Source organism: Monodon monoceros, unplaced genomic scaffold, assembly GCF_005190385.1.
Source record: "Monodon monoceros isolate NGI ecotype Baffin Bay Population unplaced genomic scaffold, NGI_Narwhal_1 Super_Scaffold_6, whole genome shotgun sequence".
In the NCBI taxonomy this organism is placed as follows: Eukaryota; Metazoa; Chordata; class Mammalia; order Artiodactyla; family Monodontidae; genus Monodon; species Monodon monoceros.
The window spans coordinates 54,472,241-54,492,043 of record NW_021703783.1 but is presented as its reverse complement, the minus strand read 5'-3'; the positions used below and the strand labels follow the sequence as shown (position 1 = coordinate 54,492,043).

General features: G+C 40.2%; 1 protein-coding gene across 2 annotated transcripts in view; it reads left to right on the top strand.

Moving 5' to 3' along the window:
- PTPRB (protein tyrosine phosphatase receptor type B) overlaps positions 1–12,511 on the top strand; it is a 116,127-nt gene extending 103,616 nt beyond the window's left edge. Inside the window, exons 31-32 of one of the 2 annotated variants that reach the window (XM_029205019.1) lie at positions 5,384–5,504; positions 7,423–12,511. In XM_029205019.1, the coding sequence (XP_029060852.1) occupies positions 5,384–5,504; positions 7,423–7,445 (144 nt within the window). In that variant the 3' untranslated portion in view covers positions 7,446–12,511. The remainder of the gene's footprint in view (positions 1–5,383; positions 5,505–7,422) is intronic. The other variant, XM_029205018.1, reaches the window with a different exon arrangement.
- The last annotated feature ends 7,292 nt before the right edge of the window (positions 12,512–19,803 follow it).

The following is a 19,803-nucleotide window of genomic DNA, read 5'->3' as shown; positions in this document are numbered from 1 at the left end:
GCGGGCCTTCGCAGTAGCCTCCTTGTGGCGCTTCTGCCCTAACAGCTCCATCACCACTGCCACCACCAAAGTGCTCTCTCGCTGTGTCAACTCCCTGAATAAAAATCATGGAAAGCTCTTCATTGCTTTAAAATGAAGCTCAAGCTCTTCGTAGCCTGGTTCCAACTTATTTCCCCAGTTTCGTGTCATAACGCCACCCATCCCCACTGTTTTAGGGTCTGTCAAAATTAAGGAAGGCTTCCCTCTCTGGGCCAGAATCAACAATTCTTTTGATCATGCTGAATAAAGATTGCAATAAGATAGAAATTTTCTCTTTCCTTTTTCTCTATCAAACAAAATCCCAAACAATATCCAGATATTATCTGTCTTGCTTGAAGCCTCTGCTGAAGGTGGGCTCCTTCTACAGTCTTAGATGCTCAGAACCGGCACCGCTCACTTGGTTTTGAGAGTTAGTGCAAAGGGGTGCGATCCACAGCTGAGCCCTTGTGGGTGATGGTTCCAGCAAAGGAAAAAGGACATTCTGACATCCCTGTATTACTTTTCTGGGTCCACAGAGAGAGTCAACTTCAACTTTATTCTACCTTATTTGAGAGACAAAGGGGTGCAGGGCTTCACAAGTTTTGATAAATATATTAAAGAGCAAAGGTTTCTAAACAAGGAGGCATTAGACAGGGAGTTTGTGAGTGTGTCCCTCCTTCTTTTAGCTGCTGAGTGTGTCCCTCCTTCTTTTAGCCTGGCTTGGGGCATGTTTGCAGCCTGACTCTGAGAGAGACACTCAGACGGAGCAATAAATTGTTAAAGAACAATAGGTGATAGTAACTGTCCATCAATCTTATATGCTCCCCACGAGGAGGAAACAGTGGGATGTTATGGGACTCAGTGCTCATTTGGGGGATTGTCCTGGGAGTTTCCCATGACCTATGCACCCTACATTTTAACTACACTAGACTTCTCACAGCTTTCGGAATATATTTGCACTTTCGTGTTATTTACATCATTTGGAATATCCTATTTCTTTGCTCAAATTCTTAACAAATGTCGCCTTTTCTCTCTAGCTCCGTATTTTCCTCCCTCCAAAGTGAACCTGATGGCTTCTTCTCATGTATGAAGCCTTATAAACAGTTCTGTCTTACGTTTATCACTTTATAGTTATTTGTCCACATACCTGCCCCTCTGCTAAACTGTGCATTCAGAGACCATGAAAGGCTATAAGTACAATCCTATAAATATTATCTCATACTACAGCTATTGGTGAAGTTGAATGGAACTAAGGCTTCACCAGCTTGCTGGACATAGGAAAATGATCTTTTTTGACATGAAGTTCATACATTAGACTTTATCTACTTTTCGTTAAGAATAAAGTGGGACAATGAGGTATCACCTCACACCAGTCAGTATGGCCATTATCAAAAAACCTACAAACAATAAATGCCAGAGAGGGTGTGGAGAAAAGGGAACCCTCTTGCACTGTTGGTGGGAATGTAAATTGATACAGCCACTATGGAGAACAGTATGGAGGTTCCTTAAAAAACTAAAAATAGAACTACCATATGACCCAGCAATCCCGCTACTGGGCATATACCCTGAGAAAACCATAATTCAAAAAGAGTCATGTACCACAATGTTCATTGCAGCACTATTTACAGTAGCCAGGACATGGAAGCAACCTAAGCGTCCATCGACAGATGAATGGATAAAGAAGATGTGGCACATATATACAATGGAATATTACTCAGCCATAAAAAGAAATGAAATTGAGTTATTTGTAGTGAGGTGGATGGACCTAGAGTCTGTCATACAGAGTGAAGTAAGTCAGAAAGAGAAAAACAGATACCGTATGCTAACATATATATATGGAATCTAAAAAAAAAATGGTTCTGATGAACCTAGGGGCAGGACAGGAATAAAGACACAGACGTAGAGAATGGACGTGAGGACACGGGGAGGGGGAAAGGTAAGCTGGGACGAAGTGGGAGAGTGGCATGGACATATACACACTACCAAATGTAAAATAGATAGCTAGTGGGAAGCAGCCACGTAGCACAGGGAGATCAGCTCCGTGCTTTGTGACCACCTAGAGGGGTGGGATAGGGAGGGTGGGAGGGAGGCACAAGAGGGAAGGGATATGGGGATATATGTATACATATAGCTGATTCACTTTGTTGTACAGCAGAAACTAACACACCATTGTAAAGCAATTATACTCCAATAAAGATGTTAAAAAAAAAAAAGAGAGAAGCACAACAACAAAAAGATAATAATAATAAAGGAAAGTTTTAATAAAGCACAAGCTAGGGAGAAATTCAGGGTAGATTTTGATTCTAAAGTTTAATGCTTTCTTGCACTCCGATTTGACTGTATATTTTCCAAAAGAAACCATCAATGTATTGCCCTTACCAGTAGGATAGACCCAGTATTTGACTAAAGCACATGAACTACCATTATTACTAGGTCAAGTATTGTAACTGCCTTTAAGATTTAAAGATCCAAGAACAAAGAAGAGAGATGAAATGTGAATAAAGAATAAAGGAATTCACAAGAAAAAAAAGAAAGTGGGAACACATTAACAATCTGAAGGTTTTAGTAGTAATCATTTTCAAAGGGGTATTCTGTAGGGAAAAGAAGAATTTATATTTAAGACAAGGCAAATTAATGAATTTTAACTGGTTTCAAAGCCCAGGGTGGATCATTGTTGAAGAATTTATTAATAAGACGTAGCATAGAGGTACGACAGCTCATTCACAGCCAAACTCTAAGTTCTCAAACTCATTTAATATCCCAGTAGAATTGAAAATATGAATTATGCTTTGGATGGGAGAAAACAGGGAAGGGTCAGTCTATAATTTGGTAGATTGTTTTCAAGATGACAGAAATGATTGCCTATACTAAAAACCATTTTCAGGAGAGTACCCTTCTTGAATTTTCAAGATCAAGGTGTCATAAAACACTCATAACAAGTGAGCTCGGTTTGTGAGCAGAAATGCAGAGTGGTTATTAATATTAACACAGGCCTCACTTGTGATTGATTGATTTCTTTGAAATATCCTAATCTAATGATTATACCAGACCTATATGATGAGGTCCAATGAGTAGATGACCATGCAGCCAGGGGCAATGCCCAGTGCCAACCCATAAAAATAAATACTTGTCCACTTTTAAAGATCATTAATGAGGTAAGATTTTATAGTCTCCCGTTGTGTCTCAAACCTTGATAATACTCCAGAGCTGACCACATGGATCACCTTAAACATAGGGTCTAGTAATGTTTTTCAATATCCATCTAATTGACAGCAATACAAAGTCTAATACAAACCATTAATAGTCAAAAGATGTTAGCTGTAGAAGAGACCTTGCTCTCCTTGTTTTATAGATGGGGAAACTGAGATCCCCATCTAGGCCAGCTGGTGGCAGACTGCGAGCCCAGGGTCTCTCATCTGAGCAGTGCTGTGTCGCTGAGGGAGCCCAAGGCTGAGCACTAAGGTTACACAGACATTCATTCCCTTATTAGACAGCTCGGTTGGTAGTAAGGAAGGGGGCCCAATGCACAAGTTTGGCCGCCTATGGCTGAGCTTCTGTTGTCAGTGGAGGTCTTTGTGGTGTCCTTTTGGTCACCAAAACACTGACTCTTCTATACTTGTTTCTATTTCAAAGTAGTTAGTTTCTAAACCACAGACAAGACGCACGATGCTTCTGCACCCAAGTGGTGACTTAGGTCAGCAACAACCAGACCCATATCACTATGCCCTGGTACATGGGTCATACAGACATTCAGAGGAGACAGAAATTGCTTTTCCAATCTAGGAGAGTCTGATAAGGCTTCAAAGCAACACAAAATTTGTCACTTTCTCACACAAACACATAATTATATTTAGATTCTGCTTACAATACTTGCTTCAAAAATTCAGGATAGACTTGTTTTCATACAGGTCGAAATGAAAGTGTGCTGAATTAGTCCATGACTCTTTTTATGAAAATAACTCTGATATGTGACCAGATTTCATAGCTTAAAATTTGGCTGAAATTTAGTTTTGTCTTGTTCTTTATAACTCATTTTAAACATTACATCTGGTTAACTCTTCGCTCAAATTCTGACCCAAGGAGAGGTGTCGAAGCAGCTTAGAAATTTGAACTAAAAGAATTCTCATCTCTTGAAGCAGAGCCATTATCGGCAGACCATGCATAAAAATATCATTCTATTTGTAAAGAATTTAAGCATTTCCTAAAATAAAGAAAAGCTGCACAAAGGAGAGCACAACCTTCTCCAAAGGGACAGCAAAAAAAAAAAAAAGTAGCTTCCAGATAGCTGACAGGTGGGTCTATCCTCACTGTGTAAGCCTCCGTGGTTTTCTGCAGTCAGCCAACATATTTGAGGTTCTTCCATGAGTCAGACTCAGATGCTGAGAGAACCAAGATGTACACACCTATTGTATACACCTCCTTTTTCTCACCATACTCCCCCTCAAAAGGGAATGAAATAGCACAGTATGCAGTGAAATGATTTTCTCATTCAACAATGCAATGAAATTAGGTTTCATCTAAGAAAACTGGTGTAGTGAAAAAGACATGAAGTTTGGGCTCACACACCCAGGATTAAATCCTAGGGTCCCATTTCTCAGCTATGTGACCTTGAAGAAGTTACTTAACTTCTCTCAGTCTCCACTCATATGGATGATTATATCTACTATATGAGGTTGTCAAAATAATCAAAGGAGATAATTTATGTAAAATGCATTGCACAGTTTTTGGCATTCATTTGTATATTTAATAACTATTTGTGGAGGACCTACTATGGCCAGACATAGTTGTAGGCCCTCACAGAACATTCTCTAAATACGCACGTACAGAAAAAAAGATGAATAAACACCACCTCTCTGCCCATTATCATTATTCTATCCTCTGTGGTAATAGAAAGCAGTCACTCTTCTACATACTAGAGACCATTAGTGAAGGGATGATCAAGAAATTTGCTAACCATATAGAATCCCATTACTGTTGAGGTTTGGTGAGACTCCCTTGTCTTACGTTTTTTTTTTAATTTATTTTATTTTATTTATTTTTGGTTACATTGGGTCTTTATTGCTGCACACGGGCTTTCTCTAGTTGTGGTGAGTGGGGGCTACTCTTCGTTGCAGTGCGTGGGCTTCCCATTGCGGTGGCTTCTCTTGTTGCAGAGCACGGGCTCTAGGCACGCAGGCTCAGTAGTTGTGGCGCATGGGCTTAGTTGCTCCACGGCATGTGGGATTTTCCCGGACCAGGGCTCGAACCCATGTACCCTGCATTGGCAAGCGGATTCTTAACCACTGCGCCACCAGGGAAGCCCCCCCTTGTCTTTCTTATGCTTGAAAATTTGCCTTCCTCTGACATGTCTTCTGCTTTTTCATAGTGTCAGTATGTATACCTACATCAGTGTGTAAGAGATGTTCTCAGAGCAAGGAAGCTACGGAGTGAACAAGAAAACCCCTTGTTTCCAATCTACGAAAATGTGAATCCAGAGTATCACAGAGGTAGGAGCTTACTTCACTAATTTATAAGTTTATTTATCAAAATACAGTGGATCTGGAAACCATTAAAAACCTCAAGCTTTTCCAACGTGCACCGCGCATCTCTTCTTCTACCCAAAGGCTTGAGGGAAATGCCCTCACAAAGTGGCAACAGGGAAGAGAGGCAGAGTGGGGGAGGAGAGCCCCCATAGCGGAGCACAGATTTCACGTGGTATCTCTTCCTAGGTCTGGGGTGCCCTCTACTCAGGACTCGGCTTAACATTTCTAAGGGATAAGGCTCAGTGCTAAGGAGGATGCTTTGAAATAGCAACTGGGAGTTCAAATTGTAAAATCCCTTTGGAGAAGAACTTGGCCACGTGTATCAAGGTCCTTAATATGTTCTTTTCACCCAGTATTTCTACTGCCACCCTAAGTACTGCAAAAGCTTTGTGCATGAAGCTTTTCATAGTTAAAGGTCTGAGTGAAAAAATCTGAACGTTTAACCGTGGAGGGCTAAGTACGCCACAGCGCATCCACTGAGTAGAACGCGATGCGGTCATTAAGAACGACATTTTTAAAGATATTATAACAGTATAGATATTCTCATAAATAAGTTAAGTGAGAAAAGAAGAATGTAAAGCAAACAGAAATAACACATAAGGGGGAAAGAAATATACCACAATACTAAATAACTTTCTCTGAGTAGTAAAATAATATATGATTTCTCTTCCATTTTATGTTTTTTCTAAATTTCCTAGAACAAGCATGTTACATTTTTTAAATGACAAATGCAGTAAAAAATATGTATAAGCTTTGTAAGGCACTGCTTTGATCAGACAATAGTTAATTGACACATGAAGGGTCTGCCTTTTCCTACTCAGGACCATCATTAAGATCTAATTGAGCACATTGGCTAATTGCAAATTTGAAGTTACATTGTATTATTTATTACCAGCTAACAAATTACACCAAAACTTAGCAGCTTACCTCTATGTTTATTATCTCATAGTTTCTGTAGATCAGGAATTTGGGAGGGGCTTAGCTGAGTGGATCTGGCCCGGGGTCTCTCATGAGGTTGCAGTCAAGACATTGGCCAGGGCTACAGTCATCTGAAGGCTTGACTGGGGCTGGAGTGCTCACTTCAAGATGTTCACTCATGTAGCTGTTGTCATAAGTTTCAGTTTCTTGCCACACGGACCAATATCCACCTATAGATTTATTTTTTGTGGGGGGGAGACAAACATTATTTTAGAGCTCTTTTATCACCATTTCTAAATGCTCTTCAGTTTTATTTAGTTCTCTGCACCCTCTATACCCACCCATCTAGCCAGTATGTAAAATAGTTAATAACCTGTAAAGCACCCATACATAAGAGGGCTGCTACTTTAAGGGAGTTCTTTGTAAATCAGATAATCCTTTTGTTTTGTAATTAATTACCCCCTAATTTATCTGTATAGTAAACTGAGGTTTTTGCATGGCAGATTCTTTAAGAAGCTCCAGGATGGAGGGGGCTCTGGAGGATCTTGGAGGTTCCTTTGTATTGTTTTGACTTGTTTAAGAGTCTTTTTTTAGTGTGATCCTGGGTGCTCCTGAAAGAAGCTAACTATGGTATGGTTAGCTTCAGGCATCTGAAAATTAGGATTCAGGAACAGCTCTGGAACTAACTAGCATTCACAAGCCGTGTAACCCTGAGTGGGTTTCTGTGCCTCTCTGGGTCTGTGGGCTCATCTGTAAAACCAGAGGGGATAGACTGGACTCGGTAGTCCTTTCCAGTTCTAGTAATCTATGGTTCTGAATGCGATGGCCTGGCATGGTCTCATCCTACACCATGTTGAGTTTCCGTCGTTTCTGTGAGTCTTTGCCATTTGTCATTTTCATACACAGAAGAAACAACTGTGACACACCCTGCTACAGCCTCTAATTCTGGTGTCCTTCCTTTCAGATGCGGGTTATTCAAGGCATTGAGAATGCACCCGGAGATCTCCTGGATCAAAACTATTCACTGTGTGATTTCTTCTTAAAAACTTGCTTCATGCCCTACAGAGGTGCAAGCTTTTTCTGTTGATACTATGTATAATTTATTAATCTGGAGAATTTTAAAGAATTTATGTAATTTAAAGGTAACAGATATTATTGTACATAGTTGTATTTTGTAGTTTCTTCTGTAAATATGTATTTTTTCATAATGTTTAATATTAAGCTTTATATAATACTATTTTTCCACACTAAAGTGTTCATGGCTTGTTCTACATAAACTAATTCAACCTGTATCACAGGATGACTGGTAAAATGTGTACGCAGGTGCTTGCTGTGGTGGGGCCGTGGTTTTTACCAGTTTTAATCCTTACTGGACAGGATAAAGGGCAGGGCTGGACAGAGCAGGGAGTACAGCGGGCTTGGCTGCACTGCCGTCCCATGAATCTTAGGATCCAAAGATGATCCAAATGCGATTTGGACAAATATAACAATCAAAAGAAAGGACTGGGGAGATGCGATTAAGCAGCACCAAAGGTTAAATCGGTGGTTGTGCCTCAGGTGGTTAGTCTCTCCCCTTTCTCCTGCCTGAGGTTCAAGCCAACGTGGTCAACTCAGGGGCCACGTAACTTGCTGAGCAAGTCCAGGCTGCAGGGCTGAGGGTCCTGAGAGAGAACGACCCAAACAGAAGTGATGAATTCCCCATATGAAGAAGCATGCCATCTGCCCTCCTGACTGGAAACCTAGTCAACATGCAAAGTGCCATCCATAGTGATGGGAAACTGTTTCACTGCATCCACAGTGTGCTGTGCGAACACGCATCCCACACTGGGATGTGTGTGTTGCCCAAGGGACACATGCTCGTCTTTGTCTCATTTCTTGGGGGCTGCATTCCTGGAAGAGTCAAAATTGCACCCGTCATACTTGGTTTTCCCATTAAAAGAATATTGCGGTGGCATATTATACTCCTTATCAAAGGGCCTAACATCAATATCTATAGAAATGTCCTCAAACATCATATATCGTTAATTTAAAAAACATAAAAATTCAGTGTTGCTTAGTAAAAAATTTTCCAAAAGCCTTTTTTAGTAAATCATTGAGGTCAAAATATAGGGTAGACACCTTCAGTTGCATTTAATATAAAAAGCACTACATACTCTACCAAGTTGATCTTCAGTGTGTGTGCCTATTTTGACTATAACAAGTTTCAGTGAGTCAGAAAGTGGGCATTGCCCTCCCCAAGGTCCAGTTCCGAGGGTCTTCCCGGAGAAAATTTGACAGGCATCTGCACGGTTATCCTCATGGCTACCCGAGAGATGAGTCGGGAATGTTTGCCTTTTTCTCACTACAAATTTCTCTGAAATAAACTTAAGAATTAGAAATCAAGGTTGTTGATCTCACAGCTTCATTTGCAGAAACAGTACATTTCTTTTCAAAATGTATATTTTTGCTACATACTATAGAGTCCCATAAGTAATATAATGGGTGTCATTGGCATAGTAATGGAAAATCATTAAATATTCCTAAAAGAGTTATTTATAGTTAAGTAAAGCTCCACCCAAACTGGAAAAATTTCCAGGGCTCTTTGAAGTTTATGGAAACAGGGAAAAACTTTATAAGAATGAATGCGAAGAGGATTCCAAGTTTTCACAGTATCATTGTGCTCAATGCCCGTGTGAAATGACAGTGTTAGTCTCTCTGACCCTGTTTCGGGAAACCAGGTGGCTCTTCTAGAAATGAAAAGGAACAACATATATGTGAGTGTGGCAGCGGTACCACCAGGGAGAAAATAAAGGTTGGAGATTTATGAGATGTGGTGTCTATTAGGAATAACTTTCCCTGTATTAATAAGAAAAAGCAAGAAATTTAGAAAAACAGAATTTTAAGCTAACGTCGCTGGGCACAAAGCACATTCAAACATGGAAAGAAATTCATTTTTGGCTTTTCATTTATTCAGAAAAGTTCTAGTGCCTGCAACTTGCTAGGCACTGTCCTAGAAACTACACATTTCTACTTAATACAGAGAAAGCATCACAGTAATAGTGCTGGGGTTATTGTTACTATTTTCAGTTAAGCCTGAAAGAGGGCCTCAGTGAGGCAGTGAAGTTACCGAGCACCAGGGCAGCGGCAGCCTTCTGCGGACCACACACTGGCAAGAGCTGATGCTGCTTCTCTAGCAAATCGCTGGACCAAAAAGAGAAAGCAATTAATTGAACAAATCAAGAATTCAAACCATAAAAAACCTACACGTCTGTAAAAGTAAATACCCTGGCATATCTGGGGTGGAATCAGAGTCATAAAAATGGACGTGACAAGGGAAAACTGTATGTTCTTTTAGTCTAATGCAGGACATATTTATTCCTACCCTCCACCTGTCTAATTTTAAATCTCCTTAGCAACAAATATTTCACTATCTTCCCTTCCACCACCACCAAAGACTAAATACATAATCTAGTTGATCTATTTATTAAATTTAGGAGGAGGAATAAAAGGTTTCCTTGACATTCGGCTCAATTGGATGTATTTTAATTTAATCCCATCATGTGTTATGTCTTGGTAAACACTCCGTTTCCTGTCGCGGTGGGCATCCTGGCAGTGCACCTGTGCAGTACACTTTAATCATCAAGCCTTCAAAGTGTTATTGAGCTATCAAATCTCAGAAGGGTCCCGTCTTGCATCTTAATAATTATTTATCCAAGTTCTTTATAATTAACTCCTTTAATCTCTACTCATTAAATCAATTTCGTATTATTCTGTTTTCTCTGGATAGCAGCCAGTTTTTCAGCTCTTGAATCAGATTTTTCTAAGGCTCATCTTCCTGTCTGGCTCTGCACATACTTGTCCTAAATAATTCACCAGCCCTTAACACTTCTGAGTCCCTCTTTTTCACTACTCTTCCCCTTCTCCCTTTTGAATGTGTTTGCTTTCCTAGTAGAAGGTGATTTTATTTTCTGTTCATCTTATCTCCTCATACCCTTTGGTATTTCATAGTCTTTTCAGGCTCCACATTATAGAAGGGATGATGATGATTTCACTTTTAAACACTCAAATGGCCACAGCACACAGCATATTGGGGACAGTTTTATTTGGGAGGGTCTTTAATTAATTTTATTACATCTTGGAAGAAAGCCCAACATGACATGTGAAAATAATATGAAACCACTAAGCAGATGTCCAGCAATACAAAATTAGACTTCACATGTTGTACTTCACACTCTGATTCTCTTAGTGTCTCAGGATCTAGGTTCTTGTATTTAAACACTCTCCTTACTTCTTGCAAGAAAGCTATCAGCCGTATATATACTAAATTCTCATTCACTTAGCTTTCTGCGTCTCTAAGGTTGGAATCCTGGAATCATAAGCCTGCCAGATCTGGATGACAGTGAGTGATAGAATCTGAGCCCCAACTCTGGGGTGCTCTAGAGTTTTAGTTCACACATGTGAGCCAGACCAAACCTGCCCTGGTGGGAAAAAGAAATAGGTAATGAACTGCTTGTTTGAGGTAGCAGTTCAAGGACTTTCCAGGTTCCATTCCACTGAAGAAATGAAAGTAATTGATCATCAAGACACAGTGGCAAGCAGGAATGGCTGATCCTCCCCAAAGTGGCTGTGAGCAAGGATTCAATAGTACCTCATTTCTGAAGAGACAGAGTGGAAAAGGCTGTTATCAGCCCAAATGCTGAGTATTTTTAACCTGAGATTTCAAATCATATCAAGTATTCAAAGATTGTTTCACATCAAGGGAAAAAAATCTATAAACCATGACTGCAGAAAATGAGTGAAATGATGTAAAGAAGGAAAAATATTTGAAAAGGGGGCTGTAAGCAGACACCATCAGGAGGAGGAAATGCCATCCCTTCTGTATGTCCAGACTGTTCTTTGGAGATGTCATATGCTTCTATTAGGGCGTATTATCCTTTGGCGGGGGGGGGGGGGTTCAGATGATTTAGCTGATTAAGCAATTGAATTGATTCATTTAGTTTTGTGAATTGACCAGGTGTTTGATGAAACTGAGTTTGGAATTCTGAACACCCTACCTTAGATTCTTGTAGTGGATGATGCCTTTGAAAATGTTTGGCCATTTTAGTTAAAATGCAGGGTAACATTTAATGCAGCCATGATAATAGCAAAAATCTGTTCTGTTCTAAAAATGTTTCTAGCAATGGAAATATTTCTGACTAAAAGAATACTCTTCACTTATAGGGAGGCTCCCTAGGAATAAATGTATGCAACAAAAATGAGGCCTTTTATTTTTTTAAAGGTTGTCTATATAGTTGCATTCATGAAATAAGAAAATTGTTGGTGAATGCTCTTAAAATAAAGGTTTATGTAATGGAAATAAAAAGATCTATTAACAGATTTACCAAAGATTATTTTTATAACCTATATGCCACTGTACATGATCTTATGTAAGATACCAAAATAAGCTGTTGAAAATGGTGAATAATATCAGACAAATGTAACATGTTCCTTCTAGAATATTCACAAGAGAGTTTAGTTATGGCTGCTTTCTGCCTTAAGTAATTGCTTTTAAGAAAAACTATCTTCGTCCTAAGAGCAAGCTTTGTGTTATGTTTGAGATGTTGTGTTTTCATAGCTGAGTGAGCAGGTAAGCATCCCAACAAGAAAGGAGCGTATGCAACTGTGGCTTCAGGAGTATGCCGGAGAGTTGGGTGGTGTTCCCCTGTGAGCTACTGGGAGAGTCTACAGTGGCCTTTGTGAAATCTCCTAATCTCAGCCACACTAACAACCAGGTACACCAATATTCTTACCTGAAGAGTCCTTAATCTCTGGTTTCCCAGGTGGGACCCATCAGGCTTATAAACTCTGCGACGACAAGAACCAAGTCTTTAAAGTCATTTCTACTCTTGCCTTATAGAAATTAGTGCACAGCTCATAGACATTCAACATACACTTCTTTTGAGGGGAAATTGCTCCTGACCCAATACTTTGTTTTTTTTATTTTGTTTTGTTTTAACATCTTTATTGGAGTATAATTGCTTTACAATGGTGTGTTAGTTTCTGCTTTATAACAAAGTGAATCAGCTATACATATACATATATCCCCATATCTCCTCCCTCTTGCGTCTCCCTCCCACCCTCCCTATCCCACCCCTCCAGGTGGTCAAAGCACCGAGCTGATCTCCCTGTGCTATGCGGCTGCTTCCCACTAGCTATCTATTTTACATTTGGTAGTGTATATATGTCCACCTGGCCCAATACTTTGGATGTTAGGTAGTCAGTATCTAATAACGTTATTGTCCATGGAGGCTCTTCTGGCTGTTCCTTGATTTGTGTGAAGCTTAAATAAATAATGTAAATACATCTAGCAACTGAGCTTATTATGTTTTATAATAGAGCACTTTTACGTTTTTGATGTCATGTATTCTTTCTCTGCAAATCTGGTTGTTTAAAATGGCAGTAGATGATTCTATGCTTTTCTTATGGTAGTACCTCCCCACAATATTGTGTCTCTAACCAACTCTATTTGAAGAAAGCACTTCCTTCATCTTTCTATTTAAGTTATGTATTTGCTTAATATATTTTCATATTTGTAACTATGGTCAAAAAAATCTATATAGTGTCTTACACACCTTCTCACTAGTACAGGAATAAAACTGTTTGTTGAAGGAAAGTGTTCTGTCTTCTATTTGCCTGTTTCTCATTTATCAATTTCTATCATCTGTCTGCTCAGGAAAAAGGTCAGAAGTGACTGCTTCTAAAAGAGAAAAATCTTCTGGGACATCATCATGAAGAACATGGTTGTCTTAACCTTTGTTCCTGTGAGTGCTGAGTTGGTTATCTAGGGCGTCACGTACATATAATAGACTCTCTAGTTGACTGTCTCCAACTAAATTCTTGGTTTCAGTTCTTTAGTTCATTAGTAACCAAAATGTCATCTATCACCAACAGTGCTGGTGTATTCTCAGAGGCGCTGCCACACCTGGATCCCCTGAGCCCTTCAGAGGCACTTCACATATAAGCGGGTGGTGTGACATTTAGTTAAGAGCTGCTGTGTCTATTTCCAGAATTATTATTTTGTCTTTTTCATATTTAAGTTGAAAAATTAGTGTCCTTCACAACTCCAGTATTTCATTTTTCTACAACTTACTTACAGAAATCTTTATTTTTTAAAAATGTGCAATAGATTTACATGTAAAACCATTAAATCAAAGCCATCCTTTTTTTTGAAAAACAGTTTCTGGATTCAGATTAAGTTAGCAAAATAATTTGCCCTATGAGGCTTGACCCTTTTTTTTTTCCCAAAGTAGCTGTTTGTTTGATGGAATTTACTCTTAAAGAAAAAGAGAATCTTACGATATGAACTAATCACTTAGTAACTCTGCTGATAACATCCTCCACAATCATAAAATGTTAGAGCTGGAAGGGCCACCTTAGGGATGGACAATAATGGAAACCAAGACCTAAGTTTAAAATGACACAGCAAAACAGGATAGTGCTAGAATTGAAACTTGTTTTCCTATTACTTGTGGGGAAGGACCTGTCTACATGTAAATATAGACAAAGAAGAAAGCTTCTCAGGTCGAGTGGATGCAGCAGCCGTCTCCAACACTGAGACAGAACCTTCAGTGGAACTTGAAACATTGTGTGTGATTATTCCTTTCATTTTTTGCATCTCATATGTCTGGAGACATCCATTTGCTAAACAAGTTTCAGACTGTTAATTTAGAGTCATACTTTAGCAAAAGTCGTCACAATCTTAAAGCTGAAATAGTATAGAACAGAAAAGGAGAAGACATGATTTTTTAAACATAATACTATTATAAAACATTTTTATTAAGGCTAATTAAATCAAAACACCTAAAACCCAGAAAAGGTTCTACCACTAGATTTTGAAAGAATTGGCAAGGCTTTTAATGTTGCCAATAAAAGGAGCATTCATAATAGACGTGTAAAAAATTAACTGGTAAAATTCAAGCTTGAGTAACACAGAAAAACCGTGCAGGGATGGTTCTGTGTAGGCGTTAACATTCACCAAAGGCCATGCTCACTAAAATATCTCCCTAACCCAGTATCTCCCACGGAAAATTGTACTATTATTTTAAAGAATTATTGATCTAAGTAAAGCTTGCCTTTTTTTCTGGGGTTTATTGTAATGATGCAAGAACCTTTGTGTAAAGTGTCTTAATATTAAATTGCTTTTCTCTTTGCTTTTGGAGCTCTTGATCCCAGGAAGAAACTTGGCATCTATTTCAGTCTTTAAGAAAGAACCAGCAATGAAATATGTTTCCTGTCTCTGCTACCCTGCTGCAAGCTGTTGGTGGCTAAGAAGTTTCTGTGTCTTACGGCTTGCAGAGGAGATAAGGTAAAAAACAAGAACAAAAATCAGAACCAAAAAGCTGACAATACAACTATAGAAACAAAGGGCATTAAAAGTGGAAAAGTTCAGAAGTCTGGGAACATTCCTAAATCTAACCTCAATCAGAAAATACCATTTGTGGGCTTCCCTGGTGGCACAGTGTTTGAGAGCCCGCCTGCCGATGCAGGGGACACGGGTTCGTGCCCTGGTCTGGGAAGATCCCATGTGCCACGGAGCGGCTAGGCCCGTGAGCCATGGCCGCTGAGCCTGCGTGACCGGAGCCTGTGCTCCGCAACAGGAGAGGCCACAACAGTGAGAGGCCCGCGTACCGCAAAAAATATAAATAAATAAAAGAAAAGAAAAGAAAATACCATTTGTAAGAGATATAAATTAAATGTTCAAGCCGTATTTCACTCCTAAAGAACTTTCCAGTGAACCCTGACCCAGTCTTCACTCAAGTAGATGTTCCTTCCCGACTCATGACAGATGGCTGGGGAAGGAAACAACTGTCTACGTGCAAAGGATAACACATCAGCAATAAATAAAGGCAAACCAGGACCAAGAGAAATAAAATGAATGATCCGGCTTTGGTGGAAAAATATGAGGAAGAAGGCAAAGAGGGAGTAAAATTAAAGGTGAGAGCTAGAATCTGAAGGCTCTATTGGGAGTCTTAGACCCCTTGCAGTAGCAGAGGATTTTCTCATTTGAGGAAGACACTCCGGACTTCCCAGGTGGCGCAGTGGTTAAGAATCTGCCTGCCAATGCAGGGGACATGGGTTCGATCCCTGGGCTGGGAAGGTCCCACATGCCATGGAGCAACTAAGCTTATGCACCACAACTACTGAGCCTGTGCTCTAGAGCCCACGAGCCACAACTACTGAAGCCGGCGCGCCTAGAGCCCGTGTTCTGCAACAAGAGAAGCCACCGCAATGAGAAGCCTGCGCACCACAAGGAAGAGTAGCCCCAGCTTGTCACAACTAGAGAAAGCCCACACGCAAAAACAAAGACCCAACGCAGCAAAAAATAAGTAAACAAATAAATATTTTTTAAAAAAAGAGGAAGACATTCCAAGTCCTGTTTAAAGTGCTACAGAAGGGGACTGCATGTTTAATCTCTAGAATGGTCACTAATAGTTTGACTCAAGGCTATTATCTTATTGAGTGCCTTCATCTGCCATATACTACTGATTAGTGAATGTTTCTACTTTATAGATAATAAAGTAGAGGCACAGAGAAGACCAGGATATTGCCCAAAATTTAGCAGAAGAATAGGAATAATAGTTAATGCATGTTATGCGCTAACTATAGTATCATCTAATTTAACTCTTCACACAGCCTAGTTCTTAGACTTATATTGGAGACAAGGAAACTGAAGTCTAAAGAGACAAAGTAATTTGCCCAAGGCCATACAATGCCAGAGCTCAGTTTCCAATCTGAATCCTTCTGACTTCAAATGCGGCCTCTTAGCCTCTATGCCAGAGTATCCCAAAGTTTGGTCCCCAAATGGGACCTGGTTAGAAATGCAAATTCTCAGACTGACACCCTCACAATCCTGTTGAATCTGAAACTGTGGGGATGAAGCCCAGGAATGTGTATTTAACAAGCCCCCAATGTGATCAGATGCATGCTTTTCTGCGTGGAGCCTCTCTGCTTTGCAGTTTCTTGTCAGCCAAATCTAATTCTTTGAGAAGAAACTCTGTCGAACCTTGTATGACAAAGAGGAATAGTAGTGTGTAATATTTTTGACCCCTAATGCATAATAAGCACTTAATAAACGTTAGCAACTGTTACTATTATGTTCCAGGTAGCACTCTGTACAGCCTTACCCGTGTTATATCATTTAATTCTTGCAAAACTAAATAAGGCAGGGCCTATAATTATTTCCATTCTACAGATGAAGAAACTGAGGCACAGAGAGAAAGTATCCGGCCCTAGGTCACAGAGCTGGCAAATGTCATAGCCTTACTTTGAACATGGACAGAGTAATTCTGAAGCCTGTGTTCTTAACCACTTCCTCCTATCCCACAGGTTGGAGAAAAGGTTGATTAATCTCCATAGCTTGAATTAAATTCAACTTTGAGCTTTCAGTTCAGCTTTGCAGACTCATTTATGTGCTGCAAATCACTTCCCTCCAGCCTGACCCTGTTCACTTTTGCTAAAAGGTCCATGAATCCATTAGCCTTGATGTTTATGTCCCTCCCAGCATTGTGGACTGAACATGATACCAGAGTCATCTACTCTAAATGTAATCCCATCTGTTCCCTCTGGGGCCCAGAAACATGCTGGTAAACAATTCTCAGGGTGACAGTCAATTCTTAGGGGAAAGGGACAGTGGTTGTCCCGAGCAGAAGTGGCATGTCAACACAAGATGGGAGACATAAAGAAAGGGAAGTCACCACAGAGAGGAATCCCCAAATAAGGTGGAAGAAATGGGCCCTAAAAGGCAGCTTCCAACTCTCAGAGATTCTGACAACTAGAGGCTATGAAGGTCAGGCCCAGATGACTGCTGAACCAGCGGGGAAAGGAGAGGAACAGGGACGGGCCTCAGCAACACTGTTCAGAACAAGCAAGACAAAGAAAGCAAGCATGACTTAGGCTGTGAAGAGTGAGACGGAATGAAGGACAGGGAGGTCAGGACCTCAAAGGTACCACTGCCACTGTGTCCCCCACGCCCTAGCCATGAACAAGGAATTTGGGATAGAACGCTCACTCATCACTTCCACTTGGGTAAAGATAGCACCAATCCACCAGACAGAGGTCCAGCAGGAAACGGATGGCATGCTCAAAAGGGTATGAGCAGAGCTCAGCAAAGGGATGAATGACCAAGAAGTGGGTGGTCTTCCTGGCTCCACTGGGGTTTCCCTGGACCCACCACCTCTGAGCAGCTTCCCAGGGCCTCAGCACTCAAGGCTGTGCACACACTTGACTGGACAGCTTGCCACAGGATTGGGGGTAGAGCAGTATATTTAGGCCCACTTAAAAGCTGTGTGACTTTATTAAGTTTCAAGGACGAGCTGTCTTTTCCATCCACATCTCCAAACAGGAAGTCATCAGCAGTTTCTGTATGTGTTGCTGTTTCTATTAACCTTCTAGATAGCCGGCCCTTCTCTAGATCACCGTCTGCCTGGGTTCACATCTCATCATCTCAGCAAATGCAGAGGTCCTCTGTATGGTCCCTGTGCCTCTGTCTGGCACTCCAGTCCCCCCCACCTCCACACTGCCACCCAAGTGATTGATCTAAAATACAAAACTGACCATGGTTCTCCTGAAATTGACGAGTGGCTCCCAATTATACACAAGATGCAGTCCAGGATCCTTGGTGGCCATAGAAAGCCTTTGATGACTTGGCCTGTGCCTTCCTCCCCAGCTGTAGCTGTAGCCACTCCTCTCCCTGCAATTTATGCTTCACTGTCTCAAACGCTTGTGGTTTATAGGGTATATGCTGCTGTTCTGTACATTTTTGCTTTGGTATATTCCTTTTTCTCCCCCCTAAAATAGTTCTCACCTCTTCTCTGACACCCAGGACCCAGCACAGGGGGCAGGAAGGTCATTAGCCCAGGCTTCACCCTCACAAAGGGTCACAAACATAGCCCTTTGATTTATATACAAATAAAGTTAAATGTAGAGTCACAGAGTTGCAGACGGGAATGAGAAATGAAGACAAGCTTCATATAACTTTCAACTCGGGCTCATTATTAGATCAATTTGCCTATAATGTTTTATAAAGAAATATTTTTAAAGAAATCCTTTCATTATTTTGTGAATTAAGCAATTTTCATAACCCTCTTCAGACTTTTTTTTAGTTTTTTTCCTTTTCTTTTTTTTTTCCTATACCCGGAAGTCTCAAAAATGGCAGTGACCCTCCACTGACCCTTATTTTTTTTATTTGTTTTTTTTTTACAGTAGGTCCTTGTTGGTTATCTGACTGCTCACCAGTTCGCTAACTTGTCTCCCCAAACTCTGCTTCACCCCAGCATTACTTCTGTACCCACAGAGACATTTTTCATTTGTCATGCATAATGCCATATTATGTTGGAATAATTTGTTCTGTGTTCTCTATGAGACTTCATAGTTTCTAGAACAGGTTCTCCAAGGCACCAAGTGAACAAATTTGAGATTGATTCCAGATATTATGATGATACTAATAATAATGGAGTAATTATATAATTGAAATAGACACATTTCAACAAAGTGCTGGGAATCATTCATTTCATTCTCACACACTTAATTAACTCAGTCCTCTCCAAAACCCTGTGAGATGAGAAACTGAACCCTAATAACACAGCCAATAAACAGCAGAATCAGGATTCAAACCCTGGCAATCTGGCTTCAGAGAGGGTGTCAGCCAATCTACCAGCAGTTCTCAAACTTTGGTGTGTATCAGAATTACCTGGAGAACTTATTAATAAAACACAGATTGCTGGGTCCCCTTCACAAAGTTTCTAAATCAGAGCATTTACACTATGCTCTGGTGTTATAAAAAATAATGAAGCAAAACTTTGAAAGCTATTTCATTAAATTCTTTGAGGATGATTTCATGTCATTAAATAGATAATCATATTTCAGAAAATAAATTTGCAGCTTTTTAAAAGGATTCAACTTTAAAGCGGACTTTGTAAAGACTGAGTTTGCATTTGTAATCATTGGTCTTTTCTCTGGAAGAGCACAGAATTTTGAGACCATCTGGGTTCACAGAAGCCTGCTGACAAGCTCTATATTTGCACAATTTTACAATGAGGAAATGGGTTCAGAGAAATCAGTAATCTACTCATAGCTGAGCCAGCAAACAACCCCTCCAGAATGGCTGTCCTGAGAACAGGTTGAGCTCGGGGCACAACATTCCCTGATCAACTATCTAGTCACACCATCACCAGCTCAGCCCACTTCCCCACACACAGTTCTTTCTAACCTTGTTTATTCCTCTGTAAAAGAAAAGCCTTTTGCTGCCTGACAGTGGAGATACTTGCAAATCTGATGGATGGAACTTCTCCTCTTGCAACGGTCTGCTTCTCCCATTACAACCATCCCT